The sequence below is a fragment of the Spodoptera frugiperda genome, chromosome 30 (genome assembly GCF_023101765.2).
Source record: "Spodoptera frugiperda isolate SF20-4 chromosome 30, AGI-APGP_CSIRO_Sfru_2.0, whole genome shotgun sequence".
Classification (NCBI taxonomy): domain Eukaryota; kingdom Metazoa; phylum Arthropoda; class Insecta; order Lepidoptera; family Noctuidae; genus Spodoptera; species Spodoptera frugiperda.
In genome coordinates this window covers 5,629,066-5,646,087 of record NC_064241.1, presented here as the reverse complement: position 1 = coordinate 5,646,087, position 17,022 = coordinate 5,629,066, and the positions used below count along the sequence as shown (strand labels likewise).

The following is a 17,022-nucleotide window of genomic DNA, read 5'->3' as shown; positions in this document are numbered from 1 at the left end:
CGTAGGACTTTTGACGTAGGTAAAAACCGTTTATCTTTCTTTACGCTCATTTTACCTTACGAAATGGCGCTGAATAAATTTTGCTGATTGACACATGTTAAGTTTGAGCGTACAAAAAATGCCTACAATTTTATGGAGAGATAAAACGGAATTTTTAAGAAGAAATGTGTTTTAAAAGATTATAGTGGGGTAAAAGTGTCACGAAATGGTCGTAAAATGAGATAGATCGACATTTATTTGTGTAAAAAGAGGAATAGGGTGTAACATGAATAGCCTACCGTATACCACCTTGCTTATTAAAAATAACAATATAAGGTAGCGTATAATAGAAATCCCAACGGTATAAATTATATTGTGTGATAAACATCTTTGGCCCCGTACATTCGGACCCGCAGATTGTCCCCTCGAAATAAATGTGACAAAGTTAATGAATGACATTGCTACGGCAAAAAAAGAAATGAGAAAGCGACTTTGGATGACGATTCTGTATTTCCACGTCAAATTGATTGATTTAGTTTTAACAGATATAATATTGATGATTAAGGATCAAACTGTACAAGTACCAGAAAAAAAATCGTTGCTTTTAAGTTTTACAACATTAAATGTGCCTGTTTGCAAGACATGCAGTTTTTTTTGTGGCATACGTATGCAAATGGATTCCCAGGATTACCTATCAATTTCTGTCGAACTCAAATTGCAACAAAAGAGCCTATCTTAATAAATTAAACAAAATATTGAATACACAAGTAAGTAGAAACTCGAAAAAACAGCACAATATACAACAGAAAATTACACAAAAACATTCCAGAAAACACCGATTCCCTAGCATAAGTGTCACTTAATAAAATTTAAGCGTTGAACAGTTTAGTCGTGGCCCATAAAGAAGTCGATGGGCCGGAGGAGCGCTACAATGACGGCGGCCGTCCCAGGACATTCGGACCAAGTTTATTTTACTGGTCCCACTAAAATGTGCAGTAAAAACCCACCCACGCGATGTAACACCCATGATATTCCTACTGACCTATGCCCTCGTATAAAGAATATCCCAGACGCATAATCCCAAGAAAATTGTATTGTCACCCGATAATTTAATACCGATTCGAATATAAAAATAAAATGTTCATGCTTTTCAAATATAGAAAAGTAAATAACGACGATTTTAATGATCTCTCGGCTTTTAATACCGTCTCCCTCGTATATCTTCCCCTTTGTAACTCTGTATCCTTTTTCGAGCGCAGGGATGTCTTCGGAACGGATTCAATAAAAAAGTTTTTATTACAGTAGCCCGCAATGCAGCGATTATAAGCTGGCCACACTCCAGTTTCCAGATTGTGTCGAAAATTATACAGTCATCTTATAAAAGCTATTTCGTTCTTGTAACCCATGCGATGTACGCCATTTTATCCTAGATACACGAGTATTACAAAATGAACGCGACTCGTTTTATAATACTAAAAGATGGAATCCATTTTAAATTTAATTTTTCACATTTCAACGTTGGCAGGAACACAAAAGTTAATAAACCGAACAAGCGTCCGTTGGTTGCATTCTAAGATAGAAGATAGCAGAAATATATTGTGGTTCTTGACAATAATTTATAAATCAAAAAGATTGTAATAACAATTTATTGGCCACATGTATTCTTACGTCAATTACTTGATACATCTGACGCATTAGTCATCGGAACATGACTGTTCTTTGGCTGACAAAGTAGACAGCTCAGATATGGTTATTGGTGCATCTTTAGGGCGGGAGACTTATTGGCCTGAGTCGTTTAACTTGTTTAGTTTTATTGGCCTTACACCGTTTATTGTATTAAGACAATCCTGTTATGCCATCTCACATTCCGTTCCGTGGGGCGTTTTGATAAACCGTTCAATTTGTTAAAGATGATACATATTGGATTCGACTGGCCCACGAGCTTCAAAGCATGACTTTTTGTTCAATTGAGGGTCAACTTCTATTGAGTATTGAAGTTTGATCAACTGTTATAAGGTTTATTGTGAATTAAAATACTTACATTTGGAAATTGCAAAGAGTGCCAACGTGAGTCTTTCTCTAATGATCACGTCTCCAATTCCTTCCGACTAATCACGTGGTAGAAAGAAAGTGTACACTGAATGGACATCAATTATCCCCCTATTTAATGACAGTGGGTGGCAACAGCATTGTAGATTGAAAGTTAGGTAATGTTTTAGCTTTCGCTTATTACTCGTACGGCTCAGATTAGAGAAAGACGTTGATCGCTATCGAATAGACAACAAATTCATTTTACTATCAAAAATAATGAAATCTGTATTCTGATGTTGCTTCAAAGACTAATCCTTCAACAGGAACTCATATTTTACCTCGGATAGTGCTTAATTAAGATATTTGGACAATTATTGCTATTTGCACCAAAATACATTTGAAAGAAAGAAATCTATCCAAATCCACAGATGGGGCTCAATAAGGCTGATGATGCTTCGGACTAGACTAAACAGGAACAGGGTGGTTTTTAGTCAGTAAGAGTTTAACAATCCCTCTCACCTCACCTAAGGCGGGAGAAGTCATTGGATGATTTTCCACTCTCAAAAACAAACGTTTATCCATCCATATCCTAAACATCACGTCTCCGTGCCATCATATGACACAAATACTTAATAAGCACATAAACAATATCTAAGTAAAGGAAAGTGCTGTCCATCTCTATTATAATCTATCAGCTCTTCCGACACCCACAAACTAGAGTAGCTTGTTAACCATTCAGTATGGGCGTTACTGTGGGTGGAATTGTACCACTATCCTGCACTGTTCCTTGATCTAACCTGGCAGACGTTTTATCAATAAATTAATGTAAGGACTAGGACTATTTTGATTTATTTTAGTAGTATTCTTATTTCGTTTGATTAGGAGCTTTATGGGCATGGGTGATTCGTTGAAAAATCAAATTGATATAATCATTAACATGTGTTAAGAGCTAATCGTAGGCAAGCACAAAATAAAAAGATATTATATAAAATCTATTACTATTTCTTTCACAGTAACTTGTGATCTAAAAAAAAATTCCATTTTGTTTTTGAAAAAAAAAATCAATGTAAGTAAATGAACTATCTCCAATAACTTCTAGACCTAAACCAACTCCATTTGAAATCTTTATTCCCGTCAAACGACCACAGCTAATTGATAACGGACGAACGCAGCAAATGCACGTGACACAAAATCAATATGGCGGGTGATGGATGGTGCTGAATTTTAATTAAACTCACATCAACCTGTTAGCTGACAAAATGAGCTTATAATAGCAACGCAGTGTACATAGCACGTGTCTAGCCATTAATCTAGGCGTAAATATTGAATGTTTGCTCTATGATTATATTGGTTCTGAGTCCAGATATATGTACCTACTTCGCTTGTTATTTATCGATGTATCGTTAGTTTTCTACTAGAAAAAAGATGATTAGGAAACAATGTGGACAGAAATACATGGGTACTATGATACACATTTTTGGAGATTGAACCTAGATATCAGAAGGAAAGAGTTAAAAATCGTCTGACAGAAAATAAAGACTGCATTAGCAAACGCAAACCTGTTACAAAATGTCAATACAACAAAAACAAAATGCTGTAAACAAGCTACCAAGCACCTTACGTCAACAGCCATTAATTAAAGACAGTAAAGCATTCATTACGATCACAATACGAGCATCAAAGTTACGGCATAGAGGTCCGGCGATCCGCCGACAACGCCCCCTGCCGAGGCAGAATGAACTACCGTGAAATTACTCGTAAAACTTACATTAGTGCGGTAGTTAATAAAGCCAATGAACCATGTGGTCCTCTCATAAACCCACACAAAAATTATGAAGTCCTTAAGACACTTCTTGTCCGGAGATATAAAAGTCTAAATGGGTATTATTAATAGCTGTAACTTTAATAATGTCATTAAATTTTATGAATCGAAGCACTGGCTCCATTGATCGGTAAAATATAAAGTTAATATTATTATTAAATGTCTATTAATTAATTGTGAACAGGTATAAACACAGCGAGATACTGCTTCGTGGTTCATTACCAGTTATCTCTTAATATCTATAATTAAATATTAAATTTTATCGTAAAGTGATAATTAAAAAGAGATTTTAAAGCTATATATGGCATTATTTTCATTGATATACTTGGTAAACTGTGGTTTTTAAAGCCGTTTTGCTCATTAAGTATGAATTTTAATTAAGCCATAACATATTAGCTCATTAAAGGAATAACACGGTTAATCCGACAATTTTTTAATAGGGTGCTTAATTGATATTGTTTAAGTGTTAGGCAACTAAGTCAAATTGTAAACCAATCTATCAACTGAGATTCAAAAATTAGATAGGTACGTCACTATTCACAACAGAAGAAATCAGATTAGAACCAGACCATTAAAGATCTGACTAAGGCTCTTTAAAGATTCCGATTGCTATCAGACAAGACATGTACACATGTCTACTATTGACACTAAGCGTCGACCACTCGTTACAATCCAGACACATTTATAATTATTTCTCATAATCCACAATTACATACTCCTCACTGCGGAGAGTTTCACAGTCCAATAGCTCTACAAAGGGGGCTTGGACACTATGACATGATGAAGTGTCACCTTCTCCATGATAAACGATACTATACCTCGGGCGTCAAATGAGAAATTCAATTTCTCGCTCCCGTTACTTCGCTTAGCTGCCGGCGTGATATTTAAGATCAATCAGAACTTACAGTGATTTTATTTATGTTGTTTTGTTACGTGAAAGGCGTGGATAAAGGGCTTGGAGCTTAGAAAGAGGAATGGTTTTGTAAGTGCTGCCGTTTTGGATTCGTTCCGCTGGTCCTACTTCCTACATATCTACTAAGTATCTAATATAGGTAGATTGCTTCGATAATGCAATAATGCAATCAACCACAGTAGACTATGAGATCAAATACTTTACAGCAATGCACAGTTAAATAATAAGGGAACAAAAATTATTGTACAACTAGGTAAACAAATACGCAAAATACAAATGAAAACAAAATCCAATTAATATGAAACTGCAATGCAAATGGAAACCGCATGCAACGTGTATTCAATCAGTGGACGAAAATGTAAATAAACTAGCAGCAGAGATGGAAATGGGCAAAACATTTGTTGGTAAACGAGCTGCTAAATTGGGCAAAAATCATTTAGCCATTTACCTAGAACGAAGAAAGAAAGATATAATACAAAGTTAAATGTTGTTGGTGTGCCAAAAGAATTTGCGACATTTCTTAAAGAATTCCAAAGTACATATTTACAACAAGGTACATATGATGCAAAGGCTATACTCAAGTTTGTATTGAAGCTTGTGTAAACATAGGACGAGTCATCGCTAACAAAGTCTAAAACAATACTGATAGAATGCTAACTAAAATAAATAAGCATGGGTACTTAGTACCTTCTGCGAATTGCTTTTACCCATAGAAGATTTACTTAGGCATCCATTATGACTGAAGAACATGCTTCTAAGAGCAGTAAAATGTTCAATTACTGTGTAATACCATGGAAACATCGCAGAAATGTACCATATTTAGTAAGTTATACTCCATAACAACGCTATTAAACTAGAGTGTTCTTTATAAAAATGCTTCGAAACATTCTTTCCTATCTTTTCTCAAACGTGAGACGTGATTGCAATCAAATTTTCTTTTGTATATCTACTGTATTGTTGTTGTTATTTTACTTTTTCATTCTAGGTGCTATTTCGTTTTTACCGTTGATCTTTCGTTTCTCTATTAAATGGTGAATTAAAGTAGCTACAATTGTACCGGTGCGTAATAATAATACAAGAAAATAAAATGAATCTTTGTTATGAACTGTTGAATGAGCTGTCATCGGCGGTGTTTCTGAACCGATACGACCTAAAAACCTTCAAGAAAAGAGCGTATTTTTAAAAGGCGCTCATGTCATTCCTCTGGTATTGCGGGTGTCCATAGGCAACGCTGATCGTTTACCACTAGGTGATACGTATGTCCGTTGTAATTTTTTATCCAGTAGGCAGCATTTACGAAGTTCCTAGAAAGGTCGAACTGGTAATTAGCAAAGACATGAAATCGGATCAGGGTTTTAGATTCAGTGAGCTTTTCGCTATGAACTGATGCAAAACTACTAGAATCACAAATCACTAAAACGTAATTAAAAAATCACTTCCACAAGATAACTATTTACTTTTACGATAACAGCATTGTTTACAAATTCAAACAACACAACATCTTGAACAAACAAAATGTTTTAAAACGAAGAAGCCATTGATTTATTTGAGACCCCACGGTTGAGTAGCGACGTTTATGTTTGTTAACATTATAACTCCGAAACCCGAGTACCGATGTATTCATAACTTCCTTTGTGGACGGCATAAAGCATCGTAAACGCGTATTGTTCAAGAACGCGATTATATTAAAGAAACTTTATCGAGGCTTGTGCTATAAAGTCAGGAATGTAGGAGCCGCCTAGTAGACCACTCTAGAACTGCAGCTATTGAGATAAAAAGTAAAACTGCACTTATACCAAGTAAATGGTCATTCAATTTACTGGGAATAAGTGCAGTTGTTTCAAACTTAAACGGTTACAGAGTGGGTTGATCGTTTCTTTACAAGACTTTGTTTCAATTTTTGCGGAAACTCTCTGTTCTGCTTTGATAAGTGCTCGGATAAGGTGATTGTTTTGTTTTGTTTTGAGTTTGTTCGGTTTTATTTAACTTTTAGCTCGTGGCCCAGCATACACACGTACGTCTATAATAATAGGTATCTCTCGTTGCGGTTGGTACCTATGACTGCGGAACTAGACTGAAAATATTTTTATCGCTTCTTACTGCCAAAGAAGCCAATTATTCTTATTTATTTATGAAAGGTGACGCGCCTATCGCCTACTTTCTATTATAAATCTAAAAATTCACTCAACAATTTACAGAGTTTAAAAACAAAAATAAAAAGCGAACGCGGTTCCGCCAGCCAGGATTGAGTAATCTGCGGCAAGAGCTAGAGAGCAGGAAGATTTATGATTATGATCCGTAGCTGTGTACCAAGAGACATCACAATTTATGCGATAACACTGTTTTGTCTTCACGATAAATTAATAGTCCACTTGCGACGGTACACAACTTTTCCATCCACTGCCGTCAACACGCAGGACAAAGCCATAAAACTGTGTCAAATTATAAAACCCTTTGAACTCGCCGTTAACATAATCGTATAGTACTAAAATAAAAAGACCGTTTTGAATGCAAGACATGTGTCCATATGTTGGTAAGACTAAGAGACACACCGTGTATAATGTGATAAAGTAGCTGGCTGGAAACTTCGTATGACGAACGCCCTAATAATTGTGTTGAAAGAAAAAGTAAAGTTTTTATTTTTAAATTCAGGGTGCCGACTCTAGCGCGGGGTGTTTTCGTTTGGACACAGTCGTGATTGTTTTTCTCATTAAATCTTTTAAGTTTTTTAATGAGAGTTCAGTTTTTTTTGTAGCTATAACTATTTTTAGTGAGCTTCTGAACAGTTTTTTGATTGAATGTTTTCACATCAGTGGTAGATGAATCCGGAAATTAATTATGACTGAAAATAAGCGAGGTCATTATTTAAAATGTACCAAAATATAGAAACTTTATAGATCTGTACCATAAGCACGAGATTACTTTTTTAAAGAAACGAGCGCGGATTCTGCACTGTGATTGTTTGGTTTATACGCGCTGGCCAATCAGAGCGCCGAACGCGCTCTCGTTTCGTTTTTGTTCAACGTAAAGCCAACTCATCCTAAGGGTTACAGTCTAGTCTTCAAGTAGGAAGTTTGTACCTAGAATCTTCGACTAACCCTACCATTTTACCTAAACTGCGTATCACATAAACAAGAGAATTAAATGTATGCTGCGAGTATCGATAGCGATAAAAAAAGATTTTTCTAATGTCCATCCCTATAGAGAGACGTCAACGTCATACTGGCATCTGTCAGCCGCACCTTGTTAGAGCGCATTAGGTATACCTAAGTACCAGTCTGCAAAAACATCCACTAAACTAAAGAGAAACCATTATCTCTATATAGGTGGTGTTTACTCTGATGCGCCGCTCAGTCGCCGGGACGAGATAAATCGACACACTTGAATATCGCTAAGACTCTCCCACGACGTGACACGCGCACCCCAACACTAGTGTCAACAAGGATATCATATCTGTTTTCTTTGTTCCCATAGAAGTTTTTTGTTGGGCCATTATCGCTTTTGAGAGTGAATTGTTGATTGATAATTATCTTGGGAGATATTTTAGACATTATACCTACTTCATTATAATAATCATTGAAGATGGTCTTACTGATGGGGACTGGTAACTTATATTTGAATTTATTTATTTTTGAAAAACAAGGACAGTTCGGGAATTTAGCCGTGAAAGAGCACTGTAGGTTATGTTGCGTAATTTTTATGGCTAAAAAAGAAATCTAGTAGACAGCGCTTGGAAAAGCAGCACCAACTTTAAACTTGAACCAAAAACTCCTTGCCTGTCATAATATTCAGTTTGATGCTAACCAAATGTCGTAAACAAACACAAGAAGGGGTGTTTGCTCTCACATCAGTCGACGGATAATCTGTAAACGGTTATGATTATGAATTTATGAGAACCCCCCCAACTATCATCACTATACACCACATCGTTTATTATTAAGCTTACAAAGAAGTATCAGCTGACGATAGAAGCGCAGTCCGTTTATTTTGACATGATTTATTCTTTGTAGATCAAAGTTGTTGCAGTCACATCAATGTAAAATCTAAAATACATCCATAGAAAATAATACCTACTAAAATAGAATATTATTGAATGATTGTTTTAAGACGTGCCGAACTTTTTTAATCTAATATTTCTTAACGAATATTTTACGTTCCGTACTGCAATAGTATTATGATCAAATAAAATTGATACTTAAATATTCATACACATGTTTAATGACCATAATATTAAGAAATCAAAATATGTCGCTAGTATTTATAAAGAATATGAATTCAAAATTTAATAGTAAAAGTTGATAAAAAGCTAAAAAATAATATTTAGATGTTTTAACAATACCACTTTGACGTAAACTGTCATAGTAAGTCACATTCCATTCCGTGTAATGGAATGTAAAGTTTTGTAATCATTTTCTGTTTGTGATTTAATTCCAATAAATGAAACAAAAATGAGTTTTTTGCGAAGAATTATTACTCCTGCACTCGTTAGCCGTGTATTTAGACAAGAAATTATTCACAGACCAATACATTGTTGTGTATATCAACATGTAAACATAACCTCAAAACTAGTGGAATTGTATTCTAATAAAACGAATTATACAACAGTACGTTGGAAATCAAAAAAGGTATGTATTGTGTAGAAGAACATTTACGTTAACCTTTTTGAAGTTGACTAAATAATAGCATTTTTTTAAGTTCTAACCTTCTCAACACAGAGGTCACAATTCTCAATGTTTTTCTTCTAGAGACAGTACGATTCAGACGACGAGGAACTTGTGCTAGAAGACGATTCGTCACTCTCAAAAGATTCAAAAGTAGTCAAATTTTCTACCACATCAATGAGAACTGATGTTGTTTTGAAATCAGCACTTAGTATATCAAGAAAGTAAGATTTTTTAATATTATTCTCAAACTAAGAACAGATAGTCTAGCTTAAGCTATGATGGAACAAGTGCTCACCATATTTTCTTTTCAGTAAGGTGGAACAAATGTTTTATGAAAGTAAAATCAGAGTCAACGGAAAGAAAATCTTAAAGAAAAGTGCATCAGTAAGTATAACATTATTATTTATTTACCTATTGATTGCTGGAACTGTATTTTAGATACTGTGTTGTATAATAGCAGTTCAGAGCGATAGCACTTATATCGGTACATATATAGACAAATGTTAGATTGTGATGTTTATATTTCCCTAATCAAAATCTTGTTCTAATTTTGTAGGTAAGGTTGGGCGATGAAGTAGATGTCATAAAGATGGTGAGCCCAAAGAATCCAGATCACATTTATGTGTCCCGAGTGGAAATCCTTGATGTAGCAGCTAAAGAAGAAAGCATTCAAGTTACAGCAAGGAGGTTCAAACACTTACTCATAGAGAACTATGAAAATGACCCTATAAAGACTTCAGAAGAAGTTTAAATAGTTACTTAATAATGTTTGTAAATTATATATTAAAATAATTCAACATCTTATTATTGGCCAATATCAGATCATTTATGTATTGTGATATTTGTTAATGACCTTGGTGAAGTAAAAAAAAACGGGTTCTTAGAGTGCTTTTCCAACAGAGATGTGTTATGTAGTTATGCTATAAAGATGTAATAGCTAATTACCATTGATACTAAGCTATGTAAGTAAGATGTGCAGCTTGAGTATGCAATGTATCTTTCTATATAAAAACATAGCTGAGTCCCTTTCCACAAGTGCTATGCTATGTGTACCACTGAATATAATTGGTGGAAGCCAAATGCATCCACAGCAACATAGCATAACATATCTCTGGTGGAAAAGCACCCCTAATCAGAGCAATAGTAAACTTCTTAATCCTATTTGTAAATATTATGTAGAATTAAATCGTTACAAAAATAAAACGATAAAAAACAGTAATACCTTTTTGATTTATTTTTCAACAATAAAAAAACTATAAACACGATCATATGTCTAAATCTATATCACAGTCTGAACTTTCAAACATTGATATTTGAGAACTAGGATTTGATGGCTTTTGATTTGATAATGTTGAAGTATTTTCTTTGCCTTTCACTTGAGCAAGGACTGTCACATCTGTATCTATTCTACCTTCATGTATCTTACCTATATCTGTATCTATACCTTCAAACATTGATAACTGAGATTTAGAAGTAGATGCTTTAGTATTAGAAGCACTCTTATCTATATTCTTTTCCTTTAATTTCACTGTATCAACGACATTATCTGTAGTTGTATTATCCAAAGGCTTTCTTGGCTTATCATCATACTTATCCAAATCATGTTTACTAACAAATTGGAACTGTTTGAGTTTACTCACAGTTCTTTCTTTAACATCAGCCTTTTTTGTGCCAATTTCAATACTAATATCTAGTACACTGTCGAGATTTTCCTCAGATGTGTCAATCTTTTTAGGTGTTTCTGTTTCTTTAGGTCCTGATTTATCATTGTTACTTTCATTGTTAACACTAGTTTCATCAATGTTAACATTAATTTCATCACTACCATTATCAAAATGGAAATCAATGCCTAAATCAGCTAAGGCATCATTTACACTTGGTACAGCTTTCAAAACAATTTGCTCTTCTACAAATTCTTCATCACTATTAGATTCATGATCCTCATTGGAATTTGATTTTCCTTTAGACTTTTTAGCTCTTTTAGCTAATTTATTCTTTACTCCAGATATGTCTACAGTTACTTCTTTTCTTTTGCGTTTGTTACCGCCTTTCTTTTTAACACTGGGCGGTTCTTTTTCTGTACTATTAAGAGTCTTATGTTTCTTCAAAGTAACAGCAAATCTTTCATTTATACCATCATTCTTGAACTCTTTATCCTTTCTTTTATTCTCAATATCTTCAACAAGAGTATTTTCATTATTTTTATTAGCTTTTTTATTATTGAAATATGAACTAGTTATAAGTGACGCTGATAGTTGAATGTTGTCATCAGTAACATCATCATGTTTCGCGAATAGTTTACAATTTCCTGTTTCTAAATCACTTTCTAACGTTTTATGGTCAACTTGTAATAACTTCGCGTAGTATAGAAGTTCATTTCGCCATATATCTATCAAATTCAACCTTGTCAAAAGTTTTTTGGCTGTGCTTAAGTATTCAAAGTCTGGGTATTTGGGTATAGTTGAGTGTAAGGCATCTGCTGTGTCATCGAGAGTGCAGTCTTGCATAGAAAGATCGACTAGTGAAATTGCTACGACTGCATCCATTGGGAGGATTGTTGTACGGTACATTAGGCGACAATGCGCTTGAGATAATCTGTAATGACAAGAAGCCATGTTTTAATAAGTCATTCTAAAGAATGGCAGTGCTAAGTAGTCTTCATCACTATATTAGATATTATTTTCTTTAATATTTTGTTTTATTATTTTTTCGGATTTTCGAAAATTTTTCAGTTGTAGCACGGAGTCTGGAATTGTCTCCAGTATATGACATTAGGCTCACCACCTATTACATGGGACTTATAACACAAATGGTGAAAAGTGGGTGCACATTTTATAGCGGCATTACGTTTCGTAATGAGCACCTCTGCCTACTCCTTCGGGGATAAAAGGCGCGGCGTTGCTTTTTTATGATTTTATGGACTTACCTTACTAAGCTGTCTAACATTCTCACAGTTGTGCGAGATGCATCTCGATGTTCAGACATTCTTTGTGCCATGTAATATTTCTGGAGAATCACATTTGCTGACTTTGTCATTTCTGAATACTTCGGGCCGACTAGACTTATGTACATCTGAAATCAAGAGTATTTTATCGTTAAACTAATGAACACAGTTTTATTTGCTTGCACAATGTAATTTTTAATTCATAGGCCAAAGTACTTCAGTCGTAGCATTTCTTAATAAGCATTAATTTATGGTATGGGGTGGCAAATGACCACCTGATGGTAAGCAATCGGAGTTGGCCATGAACACTTACAACCAAAGGAGTTACAAATGCGTTAACGGCCTTTGGGGAATCCAAAAGGTGAAGAATGAAGGGTGAACAACGCAAGCATTGTTTATACTTTACCTACACCAATGAGGTTGTATAACAGAAATAATAATATCTTTAAACTTTATTATACCTGCAACTTTTCGAGATTCCATCTTTTCTTAGATTCTGCTGCATTTGAGTCTCCAAATAGTATGTATGACGATACTAGTTTGTCCCAAGTTTTATTCTTCGAGTCCAATAGAATAAAGATTAAATCGAACCTGAAAAACAAAATATCTAATGTTACTATCTGCCGCACTCAGAGACATTTAATGATTACTTAAATTATTCTTTAGTAACGATTTTGTATCGAAAACGATTGCTAAGGACTGTGTTAAGTAATCATTAAATGACTCTGAGTACGGCGGTATGTAATATAACGAAAATTTACTATAAATCTAATTTTTCTATGTGATTGCTTACTGAAACACACGTAATAGTCACTGATTAATTTCTTTTAAAATTGTAGTTGCTTAATATCAATGTAAATATGTATAAAAAAAAGTTTAATCATAAATTTATCTTTACCTACTTAGCAGGGGTGTTCCCAAAGAAACATTGACGCTGAGCGGTTGATCTGTATCATAGTGTCCTTTGGGATTACAAGCAGCAATTATTGCACAGCGCGTGTTCAATTTGCATACAATACCGGCCTGTAAATTGCAAACCATATTAGTTAATCAACACCAACTTTGACATCAAGGAAATAAGGTCTAAATTACAACAGTTTTAAGTGCATTGTATCTTTGGAATACACTGGGAACACACTTAGTAACGTCAGCCTTGACATCAAGAAAATAAGGTTTAAATTACAACAACTTTAAGTGCATTGTATCTTTGGAACACACTGTTAACATACTTAGTAAGTCAAAATCAACTTTAACATCAACATCACAAAGTCGAAATTACAATAACTTTATACCTTTGCAACAGATATAGTTTGTTGTTCCATAGCCTCATGTATAGCGGTGCGGTCATGTTCTCTGAGCTGGGATATCTCGTCAATACAACATACTCCACCATCTGACAGAACTAACGCACCAGCTTCTAGTTGCCATTCACCATCTTCCTGCAAATTATAAGATTACTTATCTTTAATTCTTTCTTTCTTTCTTTCTTAATTAAGTATTTTGATTGTCTATTTCAAAAACCAAAAATACCAGCTTTACCTGACATAGAAATCAAACCCAAGACCAAAGTTCGCTTGTCATACATGCAATCATTTAACCAATGAGGTAATCAAAAACCAAATAAGTAATTTTATGAGTAGGCAATAAAATTATTTTTACCCTAAGTGCTGCACAAGTAAGACCAGCTCGAGTACTGCCGGCTCCCGAAGTGAATACAGATCTAGCTGTCAATTCTGCACCCGTGCGAAGCAACTGTGACTTGCCAGTACCTGAAAAATTACAAAATTCTCTCAAACGGAAGTTCTATTATAATATATCTAGGTATTCCTGATCGTTTAACAATTATATTATAACTTGATGATAACTACTACTAGGTAATCCAAAATTCTTGTCTCCAAGTGACTGCTGCGGATACACTTTTTTTATACGCCGTAATTTTTATGGTAAACGAACAGACGAATCAATTGAGTATGCCCATAAACCCAGTAACCTAACTCACACAACGAAACACAACGCAAGCGTTGTTTCACGTCGGATTTCTATGAGGCCGTAGTACCACTCCGGTCGATTATTGCCATTAGACACCGCAACTGTATAGATTGTAAGTATAAGTTTAGCGAGTACAAAACATAATTGCTGTCCTGACCCACCTGGATCACCAACGAGAAGTAAATGACACTGGCCACGCACACGAGTCGCGTGTTTATCATCTTGAGCATTTTTCTTGCCATCTTGTATGTTCTCAGCAACATGATTCGAGCCAGTAATCACTGTTAGAAGCACTGCCAACTTCACTAAGTGCAGACCATAAACCTGAAACATTTTAAAGGAGTATTTTAAAACTACAGTTGAATGCGAATTTGGGCGAGTCATGTTTATTCGGCACAACGCGTCGACCGACCGAATATTGATACCACAGCGTCACAGAAATTCAGCGTAAAACAACGTTTGCATTGTATTTCGCCATAAAAGCGAAAGTAACCGATGGGCTATCTCTCTTCCCAGTCAGAAGTAACTAGATAATCTATGTTGTGGTGTTAAGGTGGGCAGAGCTACTACCATCAAGAGATATTTACGCTTGTTCACCCCCAAAACTATTAAGAAAGAAGTACAAACATCTCTGCTATATTACCTGAGGACACACAGAAGCTAAAATCCGGTCTCTCCCTTTCATTGGACAAGCTTCATACTTAGACCAGAATTCATCGAAACAGTCCTTTACATCAGGTGCAGAGGATAAAACCTCAGACTTCTGTGCATTGCAGACTTCTATGTAATTTGCTTGTAACACTAATTCAACTTCTGACTTCTTGTTAGTGCTTGAGGGTCGCCATCGGCGTCTAACTGTGCCACTGAAAGGATTAATAGCATTTTAAAGATATTGAAATATTATTTCAGATTGTATTTTTTATTAATGATAGAGTAATATATCAGGATCATACATCAATGTATGATGAGCCTTCAGATGGTTATAAGAACTCCATGGATGACTTTATCATTAATCAATATGATAACCTATGTCTGTCTGTAGTCCCAGTATGTTACTGTCCAGGGTACAATAATATACTATATTATGAATCTAGCCTCATTAATGTAAGTCCATCAACTGATCTAGGTGTGCTCGTAATTAGGTTCTGAACAACAACCAGCTTCCTGCCATCCTGATCTCCTAAGGGAGCCCAAATATTACAGCTGTAATTAACCATTACCTACCAAATAATGACATCATCCCCAGGTTTGCAGCAGTCTACCAGATCATCTTCCAACACCACCCACATGGATCCAGGTATAGTTCCAATACTCAACTTGTTCACTTGCTCCTGTAATTCATATTGATGATGTGATTGAACTTTAACAATTAACATAAAACTTTTATTTTTGACATGAGTGACTTTATTGTCCAAAGGTAAAGGCTGTTATGCAGAATATTAAATGAAAATCAGTTATATTCCAAATCCCATGTAATAGGGGAACAAAACTAACTAAGTACTGCTAACAAAGATTCCAGATGCTATGCTTCTCCTTATACCAGTCCTGGGAATCAAAGCAAGGACTCTTGCTCAACAGACATGTTTATTTAACAACAGTCAATTAATATAGTTAGGTAATGGCCTGTTAATATGGGTTTTTGTAAAATTAAGGATTAAAGATTACCTGTATTTTAATTTCCTGATAATCTTTACAATGTTCCCTTGAAACTAGAGGCACTTGTGAGAATGTAGAACTTTTACAAGCTTTGACATCATTGCCACATTTTGATGGAGGTCGCAAAATGTATCGGTTCTCAAATTCCGCTTCCACACAGTTCTCATATTTACACTTCATACAAACATATTTTCTTTGATACTCCAGCATTTTAGACTGTGTGACTCTGACAACAGTGCCTGAAATCAAAACATATTAAAAAGTTATTAGTAAACTCTTTTTCTTGCAAGGGGAAAATCATCCAATGACTTCTCCTGCGTTGGGTGAGGCAGCGGGAGTGTCAGGCTGTTACTGACAAAAACAACCCCATTGCTTCTCCTGCTTTTGGAGCTGGAACCTCGGTAAACCCACTATATAGTCCGCAGCTCCGGATCAGATTAGTAAACTCTAGAAACTATTGAAGTGTAGTTTGTAGGTACAAATACTTAAATTACCTGTGACTTTTAAAAAACATCCCAAATCCACATTTTTCGGGAAAACTGTTCGATGTAATTCAGGACAAACTGGTAATCCGAAGAATCTTGCATGAATGTTACGTTTTAAATAGCAATAGTCTAACTTTGCAATCGCTGATTTGTATTCATCGCGTTCAAGAATAGTTTGCTGAACTTTTATTAAATCCTTATTACAAGCCGGTAAACTCTCCACAGGACTGCATAGCACTTTATCTCCAACGTCAGGATACGTTTCAAAAAGTTTTAAGAAGCTAAAATAGAAAAAAAAAATATTTAAAAACAAAAGTAAACAAACAACAGCCACATAAAAACTGTGCATATTTACTCGATTTTGACGCTGTAGTAGCCTAAGTTATCATGTTCTGATAAAATATTCAAGCAGTCTTCCAAATGAAACTTGATAACATAATCGAAAATCATTTTTAAAACATAATTTCGTTACAATAAAATCTATTTGCCCCTTCGCGGTCTTTGATTTTCACACGAGTTGCGACTTGCTTGTTTTGATG

At 34.9% G+C, this 17,022-nt stretch overlaps 2 protein-coding genes across 2 annotated transcripts; one reads left to right on the top strand and one right to left on the bottom strand.

Annotated features, from left to right (window-relative positions):
- Nucleotides 1-9,119: 9,119 nt before the first annotated feature.
- LOC118269797 (mitochondrial transcription rescue factor 1) lies at nt 9,120-10,633 on the top strand. The gene is made up of 4 exons (XM_035585111.2): nt 9,120-9,370; nt 9,491-9,630; nt 9,721-9,793; nt 9,966-10,633. Exons 1-4 carry the CDS (start codon nt 9,194-9,196, stop codon nt 10,158-10,160), a joined length of 585 nt encoding a protein of 194 aa, XP_035441004.2. The 5' UTR covers nt 9,120-9,193; the 3' UTR covers nt 10,161-10,633.
- LOC118269794 (DNA helicase MCM9-like) lies at nt 10,621-17,019 on the bottom strand. Its single transcript, XM_050706856.1, has 12 exons — nt 16,839-17,019; nt 16,493-16,764; nt 16,008-16,237; nt 15,567-15,673; nt 14,986-15,205; nt 14,504-14,666; nt 14,013-14,122; nt 13,646-13,792; nt 13,252-13,376; nt 12,815-12,944; nt 12,336-12,481; nt 10,621-12,004 (listed from the first exon to the last, which is right to left on the bottom strand). Exons 1-12 carry the CDS (start codon nt 16,931-16,933, stop codon nt 10,675-10,677), a joined length of 3,075 nt encoding a protein of 1,024 aa, XP_050562813.1. The 5' UTR covers nt 16,934-17,019; the 3' UTR covers nt 10,621-10,674.
- Nucleotides 17,020-17,022: the final 3 nt, after the last annotated feature.